Source organism: Orcinus orca, chromosome 9, assembly GCF_937001465.1.
Source record: "Orcinus orca chromosome 9, mOrcOrc1.1, whole genome shotgun sequence".
Classification (NCBI taxonomy): Eukaryota; Metazoa; Chordata; class Mammalia; order Artiodactyla; family Delphinidae; genus Orcinus; species Orcinus orca.
The window spans coordinates 74,102,086-74,123,521 of NC_064567.1; the positions used below are offsets into that span (position 1 = coordinate 74,102,086).

A 21,436-nucleotide genomic window follows, 5' to 3' on the forward strand; every position below is an offset into this window, starting at 1 on the left:
TCCTCCTAAAAGGAAGGCAGTAGAGGAACTGAGGAAGCTGGAGTTTGCACTATGGGAAAATGGCCAAGTGATTTTTTTTTTTTTAAATAAGGGATGTCTTGAATTCAGTGTTAAATTTTATGTGTTGCTATATTCATGGGATGGTACGAAATGCTGATTGAGATCCATTTCTGACTCCCGAGGTTACAAAGTGGTGCTGTGATAACAACAGATACAGGGCACTGTAAGCAACCAAGTTCCCAGATTCTCCAGGTCCGAGGGGCTACCAGCATTCATGTGGGATCTATGTAGACAATGAGTCAGACCTGCAAGGGGAACCAGCTCCTGCTATCAGCAGACACATAAAGGTAAACCAGCGTGCAGTAAAGGGTTAACCTTTTTGCCCAAAGAAAGCCTGGACCCACGTGAGGCTCCTCAGTTAACCTCTGAGCCCATGGAAGAGCCTGCCTGGTCAGTGTCTTTGTTTACCTGGTTGCCTTGGACCACAACGAATAGTCTACGCCAACAATGTGATTTATGATGGAGGCCTTGGGCCATATGGTATCAGCTTGACCTCTAAGGGCTGGAGACTGAAGTCAGTCATATATGTGGTCAGCCATGCTGACATGACTGACCCCCAACAAAAACCCTGGGTACCAAGGCCGGGGTGAGCTTCCCTGGTAGCGATAACCTGAGCACGTTGCCACACATCACTGCTGGGAGAAGTAAGCACGGTTCCATGACTCCACTGGGAGAGGCCTGATGGAAAATCACACCTGGTCGCTCTTGGACTCTGCCCAACACAGCTCTTCCGTTTGCTGTAATACGTCATAATGGTGAGTATAGTCACTTTTCTGAGTTCTGTGAGTCCTTCTAGAGAATCATGGAACTTGAGGGTGGTCTTGGGGACCTCCTGAACTGCAGCCTGGCTCTTCTTCCCCTCACCAGGTAATTGCAGAGAAAAGAAAGGGTGGGGGCCACAGAGCATGCCCATCCCCTTCCAGTTCTGCAGGCTCAGATCCCAACACCCTGCCCTGCCTTGCAGGGGGTGATACTGAAAGGAGAGTGGAATTTTAGAAATAAACAGCATGGAATTTTTGTAACCAGAAGAAGACTGTTAGAATAACAAAGTGATTGGAAAGTAAGAGTCAGCCTGAGATGTGGAGGGAGCCCGCCTGATGCTTTAACAGAGGCCAGTGGGAGGAGTTGTTGAAAAAAAGGTTCCTGTTGATACCATACCATTTGAGATGCCTCAGTGAAGCTGGCCTTCACACAAATGTTCTTTCTGCATAGGGCAGTCATTTTCAACCCAGACTGCACTTAGAATAAGGCCCTAAGGCATGTGGGCCTTATCTGCAGGGATTCTATTTTAATTAGGGTGGTCTAGAGGGTTGCCATTACTAATTTTTTAAAATTAGTTTTATTGAGAAATAATTTACAAACTATAAAATTACCAGTTTTAAATGTACAATTTGTTGAGCTCTGAGAAACGTACATACTAAAAACACTATTTCCATCTCCCCAGAATGTTCCTGTCTAGGCTGTTTAGGCTGCTATAACAAAATACCACTTGTAAAGAACATACACTGATTCCTCCCAGTTTTGGAGGCTGGGAAGTCCAAGATCAAAGTGCCAGTATGGTCAAGTTCTAGCAAAGGCCTGCTTCCTGGTTCATAGCTGGTACCTTCTCTCTGTAACCTCACACAGTGGAAGGGGCTAGGAATCTCTCTGGAGCCTCTTTTATAAAGCGTGAATCCCATTCATACGGGCTCTGCCCTCGTGTCCTAATCACCTCCCAAGGGCCCCACCTCCTAAGACCATCAACTTTGGGAGTTAGGATTCAACATATGAATCTGGGGTGGTGGAGGCCACAGTCAGACCACAGGAGTTTTCTTGTGCATCTGTACCTTCGATACATTCCTCTAATCCCTGGCCCCTAACAGTGATCTAATTTCTGTCTCTATAACTGTACCTTTTCTAGAATGTATATAAATTATATCGTATGTAGTCATTAGGTCTAATGTCTTTCACTTAGCATTATGTTTTGAGATTCATCTACATTGTGCTTATCAGTAGTTTGTCATTTTTTATTGCTGAATGATTTCCTAATCTCTGTATATACTGTAATTTGTTTATCCATTTAAATATTTGGGCGGCTTCAATTTTGGGCTCTCATGCCTAAGTCATCTATAAACATTTAAGGACCAGTCTTTGTCTTGACATAGCTTTTTATTTCTCTTAAGTAAATATCTACGAGTGGCAGTGCTGAATCGAATGGTAAGGATCTGTTAAACTTTATAAGAGACTGCCAAAATGTTCTCCAAACTGGCTGTACCATGTTGCCTTCCCACCAGCAATGTAAGGGAGTTCCAGTTACTCCACATCCTTGCCAGCACTGGTTTTATCTTATAGGTCCTCTTTTATCAGAGTTTGATGATTCTTCGTTTTAAACTTTCTCTGTTTAACCTCCTGTGTGGTTTTAAGCTCCAGATTGGATGCAGGCAAATTGATACAGATTTTGAACCATCAATTCAATTTCTTCAGTTGATATAGGACTATCATGTTATCTATTTCTTTTTTTTTTTTAAGTCTTTACTGAGTTTGTTACAATATTGCTTCCGTTTTATGTTTTGGTTTTTTGGCTGTGAGGCATGTTGGACCTTGCTCCCCGACAAAGGATCGAACCCTCACCCCTTTTATCGGAAGGCGAAGTCTCAACCGCTGGACCGCCACGGAAGTCCCTTATCTACGTCTTCGTGAGTAAGCTTTGTTAGTTTATGTTTTTAAAGGTATTTGTCGGGGAGTGACATCATCAAAATGGCGGAATAGAAGTTTTCTACTATTCCCCCCAAAGAATACGATTCTGACAATCATTCACGTATCAGAGAGACTTTGTGGAAGTCCAGGAGTCCAGCAGGGAAGTTCCAGCGCATCACTGGAGGAAAAACAAAAATTCCGAGACTGGGCACATCAAAGACGGTAAGAGGAACAGCTGACTTGACCTACAACATGCCTCCCCCGGGTAGCTGAGCTCAGGGGCCAGAGAGCCTTTCTCCGCCTGTGATTTCTCCTGTGGGAGAATGTGAGTGTGTGACTGAGCGCCTGGATCCCCCAGCTGTGTGGACGCTGCCAGAGAGGCTCATTTCATCTAGAGCTCTAAGTCAGGAGCTGCACGCACACACGGACAAATTCTTAGCTAGACTAACTAAAAAAAAAAAAAGAGGAGACTCAAATAAATAAAATCTGAAACAAAAGAGGAGATATTACCACTAACTTGCCACAGAAATACAAAGGATCATAAGAGATAATGACGAATAATTACATGCCAGCAAATTAGATAACCTAGAAGAAATGGGTCAATTCCTAGAAATTTACAACCTACCAAGACTGAATTACGAAGGGATAGAAAATATGAACAGACCAATAATGAGTAATTGAATCAGTAATCAAAAACCTCCCAACAAAGAAAAGTCCAGGCTGAGATGATTTCACGAGTGAATTCTACCAAATGTTTAAAGAAGAATTAACACCAGTCCTTCTCGGACCCTTCCAAAAGACTGAAAAAGAGCGAACACTCCCAGGTTCGTTTTATGAGGCCAGTATTACTCTGGCCAGACAAGGACACTATAAGTTAAGAAAACTACAGGCCAATATGCCTGATGAATATAGATGCAAAAATTTCACTAGCATATTAGCAAACCTAATTCAAAAGCACATTAAAAGGATCATATACCCGGATCAAGTGGGATCTATCCCTGGGATGCAACGATGCTTCAACATCTGCAAAACAGTAAATGTGATATACCACGTTAATATACACATAGACCAACGCAACTGTCAAAGTACTGTAAGAGCTTGCTGAAGTTGCAACGGAAATACAAAAGATGGGCACATGGTCCAAGTGGACAGAGAGGGAGGGAGCAAAGAGAGAGGGATCAGATCAGATATAGATTGCCAGAGAAAGTGAAATCTAAGAAGAAATGTAAAGGATGGATACAGACCAGGTAGATGAAGAGAAATAAAAGAATCTTCTATGCCAATAGTTCTCAATCCTAGCTGTATGTTTTATTTTTTTTAAATAATATATGTAATTTTGAGGTCTGTGAGTGAAGAATCTATTCCAGGCCTCTCTCCTTGGCTTGTAAATGGCTGTTTTCTCCCCATGTCTTCACACCATCTTCCCTCTATGAATCGAGGTGCATAAAAAATGAGATGAGACTTGTCCCAATTTCCCCTTCTTATAAGGGTGTAAGTCATATTGAGTTAGGGGCCCCATCCTGCTACAATATGACCTCGCCTTAATGAATTACATCTTCAATGACCCTATTTCCAAATAAGATCACATTCTGAGGTACTGACGGTTAGGACTTCAACATACGCATTTGTGGAGGTAACAGTCCAACCCATAAAATGTGTATGGTAGCAATTATCAATTTACAACTTCATGTCTTTGAGAAGAAAATCTCCCGAATCCTAGCTTTAGGAAGCAGATGACATTACCCCAGTGGTTGCTGGACAGTGTGCTACCACATTCTGTACAACGGGGTGCACAACTGAGCCTCCTCTGATGCCTTTCTCTGCCTTTCCCTGAAGATGTACCCACTCTGGTGACATGGCAGATGAAGTGCTCAGTTGAGTGAATCTCAAGTTGCAGAAAAGAACAGGTGATGGTCTGTATGAAGTTATCTCAAATTGGCTACAAAGAAAGACTGGTCACTTACCAAATGCTGGATAACTCTGCCTTGTAGATACAGAAGGAATCCCAGTGGAGAAGAAAGCAACAAATACTGAGAGAATATGGCAAAACTGATTTTTTAGAAGTATTTTAAAACTTTCCCTCCTAAACTGGTGTCCGCTTATACCCCCATTCACTGTAGTGCCTCAGGCACAAAAATATTGAACACTACTGCTGCATTAAATGACCTGTTAGATGAAAAGATTAAACGGTTGGCTCTTAGGTGATTTGGGGGCACTGCTGGGCTGTCATCGTGATGTTGAGGTCTTGCTTTGGCTGCCTGCCAATCAGACAGCCTCAAAACCCAGCATCCAGGGCAGTTTGGAGATGCTTACTCAAGAGGGATTGGGTCTGATCTGGGACGCTGAGAGAAAGTTTTACAGATTAATTTATTTCCGTAGGGCAGAAGAGGCTCGGCTGCCTTGCAAGCATGCGGACCACTAGATGGCGCTCCATGCTCATACTGAATCTGCCCGAATTCAGCATCTCCAGAGTCTGGCGGGCTTCCAGTACTGGCTTATCCTTTGGGCACCACAGGCACAGGGCCTAAGGCCCACGATACCTTTAGAAACCCATGGAAGTATTTTAATTTCTTCTAAAATCATGAGAAAACAAGGAATAGAATACTCCCTGATTCTATTCAACTTTATACAGTGCAATTGTTAAATATACTTTCATATACATAAATACATATATATACACATATATATTATTATTTCTAATGCAGGAAGGGGCTCATGAAGACAAAGTGTCTAGGGCCCACAAAAGTCATAGTATGGCCCTGTTTCCCTGCATCACGTCTGGAGTATTGATCAAAAATATCACTGAAGGCTTCCCTGGTGGTGCAGTGGTTGAGAGTCCACCTGCTGATGCCGGGGCCACGGGTTAGTGCCCTGGTCCGGGAGGATCCCGCATGCCGGGGAGCGGCTGGGCCCGTGAGCCACGGCTGCTGAGCCTGCGCGTCCGGAGCCTGTGCTCTGCAATGGGAGAGGCCACAGCAGTGAGAGGCCCGCGTACCGCAAAAAAAAAAAACACAAAAAAAAGAAAACAGTCACCGGAATTGAATGTAGTTCCAGGGCACACCTCTCCTTGTGGACGTATTTCAAGATGCATGCATTCCTAAACTTATTTAACTCAACAGATTTGTTCTCAGTCACATGTCCTCTTGATTTCACCTCCTAAATCCCTCCCCAATCTGTCACCTTCCCTGCACACCTATGCTGCCACCTTAGTCTGGGGCACTGGAACCTTCTCTTGGACTTTGACAACAGCTTCCTACTGGCCTCTCTGCCTCCAGGCCCTTCTCTAAGCAGCCAGGGTCATTTCTCAAAAATCAAATCTGATCATGTCAGGTTTTTTGCTCTCATCTAAAACCTGCCATGACTCTCCACCGCCTACAGTAGTGGTCTCTCAAACGGGGTATGTGTACTAGAGGAAGCAGACAAGACAACTTGTTGGAGCATAGAATGAAAACAGAACTTCTACTTATATTTACCTTTTATCTGCTTCTTTAAACATTTCTGGTTTTTTGTATGCTTTATTTATTTACACAACACATGCGCATTACTTATACATAGGTATACATGTATTGGGAAAGGTGTCGGTTTTCAACCTTTTTTTCCACCAGAAAGATGCATCATTGAAAGTGTTTGGAAACTTTCAAAATGATGTCCAAGCCTTTTCGAATCGCACACAGGGCCTTTTCTAGATGAATCAGACCAACCTTTAGGATCTTCTCTGTTTGCTCTAGCCACACAGAACACCCCTTAAGCGCTCAAAGCTCTTAAGCTTTCCTGCATTTACAAATATTTCAAGCATAGGCTGAACCTCCCTAGTCAGCATCCTCATCGGACCAAGTCCACCTCCCCCCTCAGCAGCCAGCCCCTGGCTCCTGCCCTCTGCCGCCGCCTCTCCTGGCTCCTCTCAGCAGCCCTGCTCTCCCTTGTGCCGCCTTAGCGAGAGCCTATTTATTTGTTTACATTTTTTCTTTTTCCTTTCTTTATCTTGTGATGAGTTATGTGGGTGGGTGTCTGGCTGTGTGCGTGTGTATCCACAAAAGGGTTGTGTTGATAAAGCAGCTATTAGATGCTGGGCACTGGGCTAGGCCCCACCTAGGTGTCATTTCAATTCATCTCTCATGTAGGTGACCAGCTTATCCCAGTTTGCCTGGAACTTTCTAGGTTTTAGCTCTGAAAGTCCTGTGTCCTAGGAAACTCCTGTCTCAGGGCAAACCGGGATGGTTGGTCACCCTATACAATAATCCCATTATACCAGGGAGAAAACGAAGGCTCAGAAAAGTTATCAAAACTTAGCTAAGCTCACAAAACTAATTAGCACTGGGACCTGGCTGTGTCCCTCAGAAAGTCAGCACTCTTTCCACCCTAGCATGTTGCCTCTTCATGGGCAGGAACCGCGTCTTATTCAACTTTGCGTCTTCATGCCTGTCATGATTCCTGCATATATTAACTAGTTGACGGATGAGTGAATGAATGATTGAGTGAACTCTCCAACAGAGAATCAAAACAGCTGTTACCTGGTGACATAGTGAACTAACCAAGCTGTGTCTTCTCCCTATGATTCTACGTCATCTCAGAATGTAAGAGAATTGGGCTCAGAGAGCATAAATGACTTGCCCAAGGTCACAGCTCCTGGAAGAATGCGGGGCAGGGAGCAGAACTCAGGTTTCCTGACTCACACTCCAGGGATCTTTCTACTGGAACATTGAATGAAATAAACCAAAGGGCAGAGGAAATAGTGGGAGAAAACTGGGCTTATTTTTTAACATCTAACTGAAGACGCTAAGCAGCTCTGAATTGCCAGAATTTGCATCATTTAAAAAACCCCTAAGAGTGGGAACTTTTCTTAAAAGAAAAGAAACATAACCCTGTCAAAAAAGAGTGCCTCCAAATGAACTTATCTACGAAACAGAAACGGACTCACAGATACAGAGAACAGACTTGTGGTTGCCATGGGGGAGGGGCAGTGGGGGAGGCATGGATTGGGAGTTTGGGATTAGCAGATGCAAACTATTACATATAGAATGGATAAACAACAAGGTCCTACTGTATAGCGCAGGGACCTATATTCAATATCTTGTGATAAACCCTAATGGAAAAGAATATGAAAAAGAATATATATATGTATAACTGAATCACTTTGCTGTAAAGCAGAAATTAACACAACGTTGTAAATCAGCTATACTTCAATAAAATAAAGTTAAAAACAAACAAACAAACAAAAAGAGTGCCTCCACGTTGGGAGGGCTGAGTACCAGAGCATGAAATACAGGAAGTGCTGTATTTGTCGTCCAGAGGGAGCCTTTGTTCTTGTCAATCCTCCCCACTGTGACCCAGAACGAGTCAAGCCTTGGGTCCACAACAACCTGGCATCTCCAAAGTGGAAGGGCTATTTGGAGAACCAGTGGCCAGGCTCTGCCAGCCAGAGAAGGGGCAATGCCCCACACCCACCTCCTGCACCACTCTGAAATGCCCATTTATCTCCACGCTTATGGGCGTCTTTTGGCTTCCAGGCTGTGTTTGTGCTTTGTCCCTGGCCTTTATTGACCTCTTTGATTCTGTGGGGAAGCTCGGCCCCGGGCAAACGGGAATTTCAATGCACAATGGAAAACACGGGTTCCTCTAGGGCCGCTGGCTGATCCCAGCCTCTTGACCCTGTCCTTTCCAGAGAAGTTGTGGTCCCAACCCTGCCTGTGCCAAAAAATAAAAGGAGCCCAGTGGCGACCACTGGGGCCAATGCGAGTGACGGAGGGGACTTGCCCTTCTGTTCCTTCTGGGTGTGCCCTTAAGGCTCTCTCCTGGGAAAGAAGGGGAGGGAAGGAAATGAAGCTTTGTCTTTGCTTTCTGTCCCCCCCGACCCCAAACTGGGGTGGCAGGCTGCCCGCTGAAGCCACACCTGGTCATGTTCCAGCTGCTTATATACGGCTGGGGAAGCAGGGCTGAGAGAGTGAGGGAAGTGCTTAGCCCTCGTGGCATCTGGGAGTGGTCAAAGTTTAGCCCTGGCAGGATTGTTGGGGTGATGATGCGGGGGTGAAGGCTGAGCAGAGGACAAGGATTCTCAGTTCCCCTATCAGCGACAGTGTCGTTGCTGAGCAGGGCTCAGCTAATGCCTCCCCTGGTCTCCGCTCAACTGTGGACAGTGTTCAGGGCCTCGAGGAAGAATGTGACAATGGTGGCCCGGGGCCCCTGGACTGACTGCTGCTGGCGCAGACCTCAGGCCTGGCTTACCTGGAACCTGCTCTGGGACAGGGGACTTGGATTTACCCTGCAATAAGCATTCAGGAATGTGCTGGAATCACTACCAGCTCCACGGACAGGCAAACACCACAACACTGGGAGGGGCCAACACGACCTCGCTGCGGCTCGCCCTCCTTTCAGGTCTTCTCAGCAAGGCTGTGTTAGTGTCCTGGTGTAGCTATGACACAGTCCCACAAACTGGGCGCCTGAAACAACAGAAGTGTGTTGTCTCGCGGTCCTGGAGGCTGCAAGGTGTTGGCAGGGCTGGTTCCTTCGGAGGGCTCCGAGGGAAGGGTCTGTTCCAGGCCTCTCCCTTGCCTTGGAGATGGCGTTCTCCCTGCGTGCATCTCCAAATTCAACATTCTTATAAGGACACCGGTCCAACCTGATGGCTCACACCCAAAGGACTTCATTTTAACTTGATGACCTCTGTAAAGACCCTGTCCCCAAATAAAGGCACACTCTGAGATCCTGGGGGTTAGGACCTTAACCCGTGAGCTTCGAGGGGACCTGATTCAACCCGTAACAAAGGCCTTTCCTGGCTACCCTGTCAAACGTTTCCCCCCTCTTCCTGGCACTCTGCAATCCTCTTCCCTGCTTTAGCTGTTTTTCTTTAGGAATTTCTTATCATCTGATGTACTAGTACATATTTTCCTCATCTGTCTTATTGTCTCTCTCTAACTGGATCGAAACTCCATGAAGGCAGGGATCTTTGTTATGTTTGTGGCTGTTTTCCCATCACCTAAAGTACCTGGCACATAGTAGGTGCTCAAAAAATACACATTAGATGGAGTTGATGAAGTTTGTGGCAGATTAACAGGTTACTAATGAACGAGAGGGGGCGGGCTTGCTGGTTGATTTAAAGGAAGTTAAACATTGGCAAGTGTGACCTCAGGCCCAGGGTGAGCTGTCCCTTCTTCTATTGGCCTCCCCTGCTTTTCTGCCTTACAAAGGGGACTTCATCTCCAGCCAGGGCTCAGAGTCTAGGCTCAGCCCTTTCGTGCTCACACCAACTGACTAAATGAACCCAGAGAAAGTTGTCCCAACTGCAGAGGACACAAGTACAGAACAGTGAGCACTGGTCCTTCTCAGTTTCATGTCAGAATTAGGATGCTTCTGTGTTGCTGCCAGGACACCTGAAGCTTGTGAGGGGAGCTGCTGTCCTGGAGTTCCTGGGCCTGGGGTCCGAGCAGAGGGACAACAGGGAAAGGGGTGGAGTGGGACCAAGGAAAAGCCCTTCCGGGAGCTTCATGGAGCCCGCAGAGAGGTCGTGGCCCCTGATCCGATGTGCACAGGCTCCAGGTCTGCTCAGCCTTTCTTCTTCCTGGGTCAATATGTTAATGACAATGTTAAGACTAACACCACCATTACCCCAGTTGTGCAGGCTGTATCAGACATCTTCCTTCAGATCAACTGGCAAATATTTAGGGAGTCACTGCTTTGTCCCAGTGTTGAGCAAAGCACGTGGGGATCCAGAAGGCAACCTCACGTTTGTATCTCACTTCAGCGCGTACAGAGGACGCCCACGCGCATTGTCTGTTTCATTTGCACAGCTGCCTGGCGGCAAAGATGTTACTCATCATCTTGTTGGACAATCGAGAGAACTGAGGATGAGAAGTTATGGGCCCACAGCAGAGGAGAAACGTGGGTGCAAATCTTCTGGCATGCATCCAGGATTCATCATCATCCTCATCCTAGTTATCATAGATCATTTTCATTGAGTGTCTACTATGTACCAAGCATTATACTAAGGGCGTTACATCCATTTCCTCATACAACCTTGTAAGGGAGGAGGCATATGAACCCCCATTTTCTGAGGTGCAGAAACAGCAGCTAAGATCAAGGTGGAAACTTCCACCAGTTCTCCCAACTCGAAAATGCCTGAGCCTGATTTGAACCTGGCAGTCTGGCCTCAGAGGCTACACTGTTAACCCTTTTCCTCACCCTCGAGGCAGCCCATGTAGGATGGGTGGACAGATGCTGCATTGTGGGACCTGCTGTAGGAATTCAGACAGGGATAAAGGGGTTCAGCGGGGGATGGGGTCCTCCAGGAGGGCTTGGGAGTGCACGCGCCTTCCTTGGGGGGTAGGGAAGGGGGGTGGAAGAGAGAAGAGCCTGGCCAGACTTGAGTGCCGGGTCCAGGCTGGGTGCCTGGGAGAGAAGGCAGGGAGAGGCCAGGTTGCGGGAGCCCGGAACACAGTGACAGCAGAAAGGACGAGGTTCGCCTTTGCTGTGGAACTTCCTTACCCCTCGGGAGGCGGCGGCCAGCTTAGTGCTCGGTAGCAGGCCCTGCTGCGTTGACTCCAGGGCTTTATTTGGCTGTTTACTGCAGGCCTTGATCTCTGATAGGACTGTGGAGTCAGCACGAGGCACAGGACGGGGAAGGGGCGAGGCGCTCCTTTCCGCCCTCATCCCACTGCCTTTCCCTTCCAGTTGGGGCCCAGCCCAGGTCAACGGAATACAAAGGATCATGAACAGTTCTTTCTTCCCACATCAGCCAAGTCACTTCCTGAAACAAAACAAAACCAATTATCTCTAGCAATCGCAGATCTGCACCAGTTTTCTTAACAGCCAGGGGCTGGAAGGGATCGTAAAGGTCTTCTCTCAGAGCCTCCATCTGAGGATCGAATTGCTAGTTGGTTTTAGGTCTGTCTGCACAGCTCTGGTAGGAAAGCGCTCAGGATTCTTAAGGCAATTCTGGCGATCTGGGCAAAGCCAGTCAGAGCCCCTGCCCCAACCCCAGCTAGCTCTGAATACTTCCCAGCCTGGCTTCAAGATTTCACATCTGAAAAGGAGCAAATAAGTCTCACATACACTGATTTATTTAGCAGACGTTTGGTGCATGTTTTTTTGGGTTTTTTTTGGCCACTGCCACGCAGCACGTGGGATCCTTAGCCCCCCAAGCAGGGATTGAACCCATGCCCTCTGCAGTGGAAGTGTGGAGTCTTAACCACTGGACCGCCAGGGAAGTCCCAGGTGCATGTTATTTTCAGCTGGCATTCTTACTGGTATGAATCAATGAATCTCCCCGAGTAGAATAGCAGTTTCAAGGGGATGCCGAGTTATTCGTCTTCTGGAGGCATCTTCCCAATCTCTTTGGCCCTGGACAGATAAGTAGAGGCCAGAATGTGAACTTGCATGCTATTGAGGTTCAGTTCTATAGCTTGGAAGGTGCTGCTGAAGGATTCTGAGCTAGGACAGACACGATCAGATCTGTATTTTAGAAAAAAAAAAAAAATTGACGGGGGAAATTTAGACTAAAGGGAGGAAGCCTAGGTAGACTGTTACTGTAATGATTAAGTAATGGATAGTGAACGCCTGACCTCATGCAGGGAAAGTGGGGACAGAGCAGCTGGTGGAGAACTTGATGAGCAAGGGGTGCTGGACGTGAGGAATCAAGATAGTTCATTCCCATGGTTTGAACTTGGCCGTCACTGGCCATACAAGGTTTCCCAGGAGAAAGGGATTTACCTGTTATGAGACCCAAAGAGCCACCGTTGCTGTAGAAGTTGGGAAAGATCTTGCCACTGTCTTAATTCTTGCATGTGGGCTCGCTGGTTTTTTTTTTTTTTTTTTTTTTGCGGTACGCAGACCTCTCACCGCTGCGGCCTCTCCCGCCGCGGAGCACAGGCTCCGGACGCGCAGGCCCAGCGGCCATGGCCCACGGGCCCAGCCGCTCCGCGTCATGTGGGATCCTCCCGGACCGGGGCACGAACCCGCGTCCCCTGCATCGGCAGGCGGACCCTCAACCACTGCGCCACCAGGGAAGCCCGGGCTCGCTGGTTTTAAGCCTTCAATCTCTCTGCTGCATTGAGTTATTTTGTTTGTTGTTGGTTTTTTTTTTTTTTTTTTTTGGTTGGAACTCTCAAGACCGAGGTGACCACTGCACGGATTTTCTCAGAATGTAACTATTTTCACTCAAGTTCTAACTAGAGATTATAGCCTCTAACCCTCTAACCACACACAGACAACTTGGGAACCTCTAAACTTCTCAGAGCAGGAAAGGGGCCTTCGGGAGAGGCGGGCTCAATACCACTTCCCAGGGTTGCATCTCAGGCGAGTAAGGCTCCACGGTGGGGTCTGCCTTAGGGTCTTCTCTATTAAGGCGCACCTGCTGCCTTCAGAAGCAGGGATGCTTTACTGAAGGACATCAGCAAGTCTAAAGCTTTAGGACTTTCATTCAAGTCGTAAATGGAAAACAAATACACAAGTGGCTCACTGGGGATCCAGAAGACTTCGAAGAGCTGGACCAGACCTGGAGCTCTCATCCTCCAAAGTCCGATTTTGTAGCTAGTGCACCAGGACCAGAAAGTTCATTTTGAGGTTTGCTAGAATAAGAACCAGCTTCTGAGTCTGCGGGAGCCTTCATCTTCCCAGTACGGACAATCCCAGCAAAGAAAATCTCCGAGAATCCTGAGCAATGGGAATTTCCCTTTCCCCTCGGATTCCCTTCTGAAGCTGGAGCCTAGGGCTTCCATCCTCCCCTCGTCTCCTGCGTTGCTCCAGATCCAGGCCGGAGCCCACAGATGTAGTGATGATGGGTCAGAACGAAGCAGTCAGGCTCAGTGGTCCTCCTCTCTCTGCCCCCCAAGGTCTGAGAGCCCATTCCCCCCCTTTGCCACCTCTTCCCATTTTCCCTTGTTAGAGAGAGTACCCCTTCCTAGTGATCAAGAACCCAAGAGAATCATCTGGTCTTTACCTTTTCCTACATAAACACTAGCCCTTTGCATGGATAGAGGACAGCCGGCGGTTTTATCCATCAGGTAATGTGCAAAGTCAGTACTATCACCCCGATATGGACTGAGGGAAAGGGCCGTTTATCAAGAAAGCAGTGTCCTGGAGACTGTATTAGTCAGCTTTGGTGAAATTCCACCCGGGGAGTCACCTACCCCCGCCCTGCCACCCAAGTGCAGTGGCTTCTAATGATGTTTTATTTCTCACTCAAGTGACACATCCTTCACAAGCTGGAGAGTCCAGTGGATGGAGACACCTTTACTTGGACACTGCAGGTCTCCTAGCAGAGGAGACATGGCAGCCACAGGTTACCTCAAAGCTTCGGTCTCCAAGCCACACGGGTTGCTTCTCCCCGTTTTTCACTGGACAGAGGAAGACATTTAGCCGGTTCTCAGCTCATCATGGTGAACGACATAATCCTCTTGCAGGGGGAGGGATCAGCACACGCCAAAGGCCAAGCTTGACGTCAATGGGCAGGATGTATAATTCTTCCAGAGGGAGGGGGAGAGAACAGTCTGAAGGATAAGTCTACCCCAGTGTCTGTGACCCTCATCTTTCCATTCCAGTAGCGCATCATTACCACCCCTTTGCTTCATCGTCCCACCCGTAGCTTTTGTCCTGCTGCTATTCCAGGCCTAGGGCATCACCACCAGGGCTCGGAGCTTGCCTCAGTGTCTGGGCTAGTAAGGAAGGGAGAGTACGTGGTCCCACTTGAGGGGGGTGAGGTAATGACAGGGCTTGTTGGAGTCTCCACATCCCAGAATACGATGCGATTTCCAGGGTCTTTAGGTTCTACAATAACTCAAGGGCAGCACAAGTGATGTAGGCTTCCATGGGTCGCCTGAGAATCGCTTCACCTACTTGCAGCGCTGTCAGCAAGCAAATGATTTCTGAGTTCCACACATCTGAGCATAATATGCTGCCGGAACACAGGCTGCAGAGCCCCCAAACATCACAAAGCAAGAAGCTCTGAGGCATGAATAGTATCTTTAACATCATCTTATATTTGGAAAAGCAGTTTTTTAAAAAAAAACACTTGAAAATACAAGATAAGGTAACAGTGACTTACATGTAAGTTTTCACCTTATATTGCTTGGCCATTTTTACATATAAATTATTGCTTACTAGCTTTGATAAATACACAGCACAGTCATATATACAGAAGCAGAAAGCATGAAATATGAGAAAGAAAATACTGTTAATGGCAATTCTGGTAATTCCACAAATGTTTCATATTTACCAGCTCTTCTAATGGTGGAAAACTACAAAGTGTAGTCCCTGAGAAGTTAGGTAGACGCCCTGATTGTGGGTTTTCTATCTTCTGTTAATGCAAGCTGATAATGTCACAGCGGTCTCATCGATTTCATCCCAGTATTTGATAACAGTGGAATACGAATAAATAGGCTATGCAAATAAATATTACTCTGCTAAAAAATGTTTAGTATATACAGCTTTGCTTTATATAGTACATTTTCATCTAACTTTTTGGCAATTTTTAAAAACTTTTTTCCAGCACTAGTTTTAAGCACAATGGCTCACTCGTTAATAAGCAGGCTGAAAACTTAAGGACATGTCTTTGAAGCATTTAAAAGAAATGCTATCCATGTTAGATCACCAGAGTGGACCTGATCTTCCCCATTTGAATGTTTTTGCCTAGTTTCTGAGAAGCTCAGACTAGGTCTGCCATCTAGGGACACTTGGAATCTGTGGTGTGTGCGATGGCTGCAACAAAACCACTGGGCAGGGATCGGGGCAGCAGTGGAAGCCCAGCTCCAGGGATCAAACGTCACCAGCACCTTCTCTTTGATGCCACTGTGTCTCCCTACTTGGAGGTGAGTATGCATTAGTGCAACATCTCCCTACAAGCTGGGAGGTATGGGTTGTTACTTTGTCCCTATGCTTCTGAATTTAAGGTATTCTGCACCCAACTTGCTTGTGGACAGGGGTCTAGGAAAATGAATTCATTCTAACGAGATACTAAAGTGAACGCAGGCCATAATATGTATCACTACAACCGTCTGGCAATTATACAGATTATAACGAAGAGTGAAGTTATTATAAAACACTGTAGTCTTTGGAGCATCTGCAAATGGGTATGGAAAAATTAAAAAATTTTTTTGAGTGGTTGTGATTTTGCCGATAGGAACTTGCCCTGTGCTATCTTCTAAGCAGGGCTGGTTTGCTGACAGATCCAAAGACCCATAGGACTGTCTGAAAATTGTGCCATAGCGAAAAGAACCCCCTCAGAAGTGCCCACGCACCCGTCGCTGGTGAAGGTCTCAGGTGATAGGAGATTTTTCAGAGTGAATGGAGATTTCGTGCGATTGTGAAAATCTAACAGAGTTAGAAAGGAGCTTACAGGTCCTCCTGGCCACCCTTCTGGCCAGAACAAAACCTATTCCAAAGAGGCCTTGGCAGATATATGCAGAGGGAATATGACCCACCCCTATTAACAGGGACCCTGCTTAAGTCCCCTGCAGCCTGTTCACTTGGACAGCTCCAGACTCATTAGAAACAGCTTCATGTTGAGCTACATCTGGTTCCCATGATTCTGCCTTGAATTCATTGATTCCAGATTCACGTCTTCTCATTGCTTCTGAAATTTCTGAGAGCTGCTGCCTGGGAGACCTCTGCAGATCGTTGTTAAATTTCAGGAAGATTTAGAGATTTTGACTTTCAGAAGACAGGGATGGAAAAGCACATCTCAACAAAACAAAATCCTTCCCTTTTGTTGCCCCAAGAGCCATTAAGACCATGGCTGGAGGAAACAGCGGGCAAGCGCCGTTCTCTCCCAGTCTGTTTCCACCCATACCACGTGGGGTACTCCGACTACACCCTCAAAATCTGTTTAGGTGTGATGTACGTGTGGATTCGTTTGGCCATGCACACATCTGAGTTGAGGTCCAAGCAGCAGGTGCTGTGCTAAAATAGTTCTCCACTGGAGCAACTGCAATACTTTTAGATGGAGCAATGCAGATCTAATGTGAATAACCATTTAAACTGTAAAACACAAGAGACGATGTCAAAATGGCCTCGTAGGGTTAGAATGGCCCAATGCTACTCCTGAGCACAGAGAAAAGACCAGAACACACACTGGTGCTGTAAGCCCACAGCGTCCTCAGTAATTGCCAAGGGGAGCGCTTTTCCAGTGTTTGATCAGCCACGAGAAAAGTCTCTTTTCCCTGGTTCTGGTGGGGCTGATCTCCTCCAATGGGTCTCATTCCATTGCCAGGAGCCTGGGGCATTTCTCTGAGTGGACTAGCCCTGGATGGTGCCTTTCTATAAAGCCATGTTAATGTTCAGGACTGAAGCTTGACATGCTGGGACAGACTCTCTTTCAAAGTCCTACCCCAAATTTGCTCCCTGTGGCTGCTAACAGGGATCTCTCAAGCTCAGCGCGGCTCCCGAGCCCAGGAAACAGCATTGCTATAAAGGTGTAAGAAAGCATTGGACACATCTCAGTAACGAGGTGCTGATGGGACAAGAAGAAGCGATTCTGTACAGGCACCAAGGAGGGGACCAGGCAGGAGGGGTGAGAGGGGCACCAGGATCACATGTGTGGAAAATGAATGAACCTAACAGGCAAAGCAGGGCCCTTGTATTTTAGCAAAGTGACAAGGATCTAGCTGGCAGGGGTGGATTTCATTACTGTATCTCACAGGCTTTTTTGTTCACTTGAAGGTTGAGGGAAATCCTCTAACCAGTTCTTGAGAACAGCAAGAGGTCATATTTACTGTAGGAGCCCCCACCTGTAAAAACGGGAATAAAAAGACTTAAAAGACTCTGAGAATTTGGGGGGAAAAAAAAAAGGCAGATTATAGAAAGGCTCCCTGCCTTGGTTGGGAGGCAGACTATAGGACTTCTAAGTGTCCAACATACATCAGACATTTAGATCTTTGGGGTTCTTTTCATTTGCTGAAAGATGGGCGATCACCACTATTTTAACCCCTTGTTCTTCTCCAGGGAGAGCTAAGTGCTTCACACATCACATCCCACTTAAGCTCCCTGTATGGGCCGTTCTCATTCCAGAGTATGGGCATGAGGCTGCTGGAAGCAAGCAACACACGAGGGCATCGCCAGGCACAAAAAGGCGGGCCTTTGTGACCGTCACCCCCAGGAACAGTTAAGAGTGCCTGCAATGTGTCAGGCACCGTGCTTTTGTCAAAAATCGTATTGTACCCGAGATGAGAGCCTGCTTGCACGTGGAAAGAAAATCCCCAGAAATTCAATGCGTCGATTTCTGAAAGGTGACTGTTCTTCCGTGTTGGCAAAGCAACTTAGTCTAACTTGCCTACAGTTGTGAATCAGTTGCGCAGAAACGCATTTCACCTGCGAGCACACATCGCTAAGTGACTGTGGATGCCAAGAAATGCATGCCTTGACATTTCTCTTCTGGAGATCAGAGCAGGGATGCCAGCTGCCAGTCCTCACTAACTCCCTAGACACAAGTGGCTTTTGGCGATGTCATAGTTCATAAAGACAGAGACCGGTGCGTCTCCCTGGAAACCTAGAGATGCCGTCACTGTCTTCAGGTGTTCAAATGAGCTCCCGCTTTGACAGCCTAGAAACAGGCATCTGCTGCCAGGCAAAGTAAAACTCCTCCCAGGCTCACACATGCTCTTACGGAGACACCTGGTCACCGTATGACAGGAGACGGTCTCTCGTCTTGACGCTGGCGCATCTCAAAGTGAACATTGGATTGGTTCAACAAGGTGATCCTAAGAAACCAGGCAAAGTAAAACTGCTCCCAGGCTCACACATGCTCTTACGGAGACACCTGGTCACCGTATGATAGGAGACGGTCTCTCGTCTTGACGCTGGCGCATCTCAAAGTGAACATTGGATTGGTTCAACAAGGTGATCCTAAGAAACCAGGCTTCTCCATTTCGAGAAAGCTTCTGCCTTCCCCTTCCAACAGCAGCCTCTCCGCATCTCTGGCAGCTGACATCACTTCGCGAGCACGCTCTGGCTGGCTTTCCTGTGTATGTCTTGTGATACGCTGATAAAACTCAGCAACTTCTTTTCTCTCAGGAAAGCAACGTGCTCGGCGCTGCCATCCCCGGAGCTCCCGGGGCTGCGGTTCCAGGGTGGCGAGGCGTGGGGGGGCTCACACCCGTGGCTCGATCCTGTGCGAGAGCGCAAACAGGGCCTGCTGGCTGTCAATGACGCACAGGTGGTGAACGTAGGATTTTAACTCTGGGTGCTCTTTTGGAGATATGTCACCTCCTATTTTGGGGAAGGAAAAAAAGTCAATCTCATGAGAGCAGTAATGCTGTTTCTGAATACCAGTAACACCCCACCTGAAGGCGTAGGGTAAACCCAGAAGGCAGACTCGCATTGGTCAGAGTCCCAGAAGAGATATCTTTATCCTAATCCCAGAGATGCTTTTCCAGCTCAGACCAGATGCCTCAGGTCAGGTAATTAGACTGGCGAGATGTCTGTTCTACCAACATTGATAGAGCAATTTCTCCTAACATTATATAGTATTTAGTGATTGTTATTATCTCTCTCTACAGAACGTGAAACAGCACAGACCTAGCAGGTAAGCGGCAGAGAAGGACCAGAACCCAGGCCGTGAGGCCCCCAAGTCCATGGTCTCGGCTCCCACGCCATGCAGCTTGTCACCGTGACTGCCCCATTAAATGGCTTTCACAGGCTCTTATATCTCAGGCTGGAACTGTCAGAAATCACTGCTAACCTGGTGACTGCATGGACACATTAGTTCTTTTTTTGATTTTGTATGTCCTTATTTTGGTAGGAAAATCTTTTGGTGTCCTTATTTTGGGGGAAAAAAAATTAAGAGAACAATCAAATGAACGGATATCACAGAAGTGGACTAAAGGTTTGGTGTACAGGCAAAGTGGGTTCAGAATGTGTGTGGATGGGGTAACGTCCACGCAGCGAAGGACAAAGCAAGGGAGTTTCTACTCCGAGACGCAGGGCGGTTAAAGGGCCACAAGAGGCTCTGGTGCACTGTGAACCCGTGTGTGCCATGCTGCTGACAGCTCTGATAAGGAACCAGAGATAAAGTAGCCTGGACAGTGGGGCAGGCCCACTTCCCATGGTCAGGAACAAACAAAAAACGCATTACGGCCTGGGGAGATGGGCTAAGCTGCCCTCCAGTGAGACAATGTAACCGTGAGTCTTCTTGCTTTGTGGGATTTCAGAGGGAGAAGCCGGGGGTGAGGCTGGAGTTCAGCTGGGGCAGAAAAGGGGCCCCCAGGAGGCTGAGCATTTTAATTCAGAAATTTTACCTCTTGGTGAAAACGCATTTTTTCCTCCTCTGTGACAAATACGTTTTATGAGGAAATAATTTAGGGCTTGTATGTCATGGACGGCTTGTAGTTCTTAGGTTACATAGAAGCAAGGCTTCTTGGTTTCAACAAGTAAAAGCAACAGGAGTTAAAGTTTTACCGTTCCCCCTTGTTTGGTTTAGAAAACATGATGCTACCGAGATAGTTTTGTTAACTTTCCAGCCTTAAAAAGACGGCAGGCAGAATGCTTCCAACCACGACAAGTGACCCTTGCATGGCACTCTGGAATCTCTAAGTGGCTTGAGGAACATTGTTTTATCCCAAGGGCTGACGCTGTTTAACTCTGCCTCTATAAACTGTCAAACTGAATTTAGATAATTCAGTTCCAAACTTGATTTTTAAAGATATATAAATACAAAACACAAACTGGCCTGAGAGTTATGTAAATTCCTCCTTTGCCTTTTGCTATGCAGACTTACTCTCTGGAGATGGGAGGCTGGCAAGGTCAAGGCCAGCCCCACCGGTATAACCTTCCTGCCCACACCTGCAGTGTATATAGACCGGAATCCCTTGGTAAGTGAGACTGAGGTCTCAGAATTAGCTGAGTACCCATAAATACTTGGGAAGCAAAGGGGGGGTGAAAGAGATACAAATCCTCTACTCATCAGCAACAGTATGCCTGTACATTTGAATGAATCTCCATGACAATGTTGTTGCTATTTCTATTGAAACTGCATTGTACTTGGGTAGTTAATGGACAATTATATAAGCATGTATCAAATGGTATTCCTTGATGTGAGCACTTAGAAAATTAGGTCCTGTGTTTATAATTCTCTCTTTCAAACAGAAACTTTGTAATCCACACAGAAGTTCAGTTGCTTCGTTGGAGGACAGTATTACTACCCAAGACGGGCATGAACAGAACGAAAATTCTTAAGAATATGTACCAAATTGTTAGTAACATTTTCCTTAGGAAGTGGGACTTTGATTATTCTACTTTAAAGATACTTCTGTATTGTTGAAAAAAATGGGTTTACAATGAGGATGTATTGCTTAACAAAGTAAGTTTTACTGAGTGGTCACTTTTGATTGATTTATAATTACTGAACTCTCTGTTTTTTTAATTGCCCTTTATACTTATAAAGTCTGCACAAGGCGAAGGAAACGGTATGGGCTGGGCCGTCAGGTACTCGGTCTGAGGAACGGCTGAAATTTAGCCTTTCCGAGCCTGAGTTCTCTGCTCTGCACCCACAGGGTCTATAATCTCCATTCACCAGCACGAGGGTCAGGATCCCACTGCCCATGTGAAAAGCTCCTTGAACTCAATACAGTTGATTTCCTTCCTTCCTGCAATGTTTTAACATCATTTAAACACAGTGTAAATTATTCTTGAGATTTAAAAAGGAATAAATATTCCTACATACATCAGTCTCAGTGGGGAGTCAACAAAAGCGCTCAGAAAAATACGTTTTCAGTGAAAG

General features: G+C 46.7%; 1 protein-coding gene and 1 long non-coding RNA gene across 5 annotated transcripts in view; both read right to left on the reverse strand.

The window, feature by feature from the left end:
• Positions 1-2,542: 2,542 nt before the first annotated feature.
• LOC125965316 (uncharacterized) lies at positions 2,543-12,523 on the reverse strand. Its single transcript, XR_007479054.1, has 2 exons — positions 11,215-12,523; positions 2,543-10,291 (listed from the first exon to the last, which is right to left on the reverse strand). It is a non-coding gene; the product is annotated as an uncharacterized LOC125965316 (long non-coding RNA).
• Positions 12,524-14,682: 2,159 nt separating this feature from the next.
• Positions 14,683-21,436, reverse strand: part of RAPGEF5 (Rap guanine nucleotide exchange factor 5) — a 219,383-nt gene continuing 212,629 nt past the window's right edge. For all 4 annotated transcript variants that reach the window (XM_033440477.2, XM_033440473.2, XM_033440468.2 and 1 more), the window contains one exon: positions 14,683-18,927. In XM_033440477.2, the coding sequence (XP_033296368.1) occupies positions 18,809-18,927 (119 nt within the window). In that variant the 3' untranslated portion in view covers positions 14,683-18,808. The remainder of the gene's footprint in view (positions 18,928-21,436) is intronic.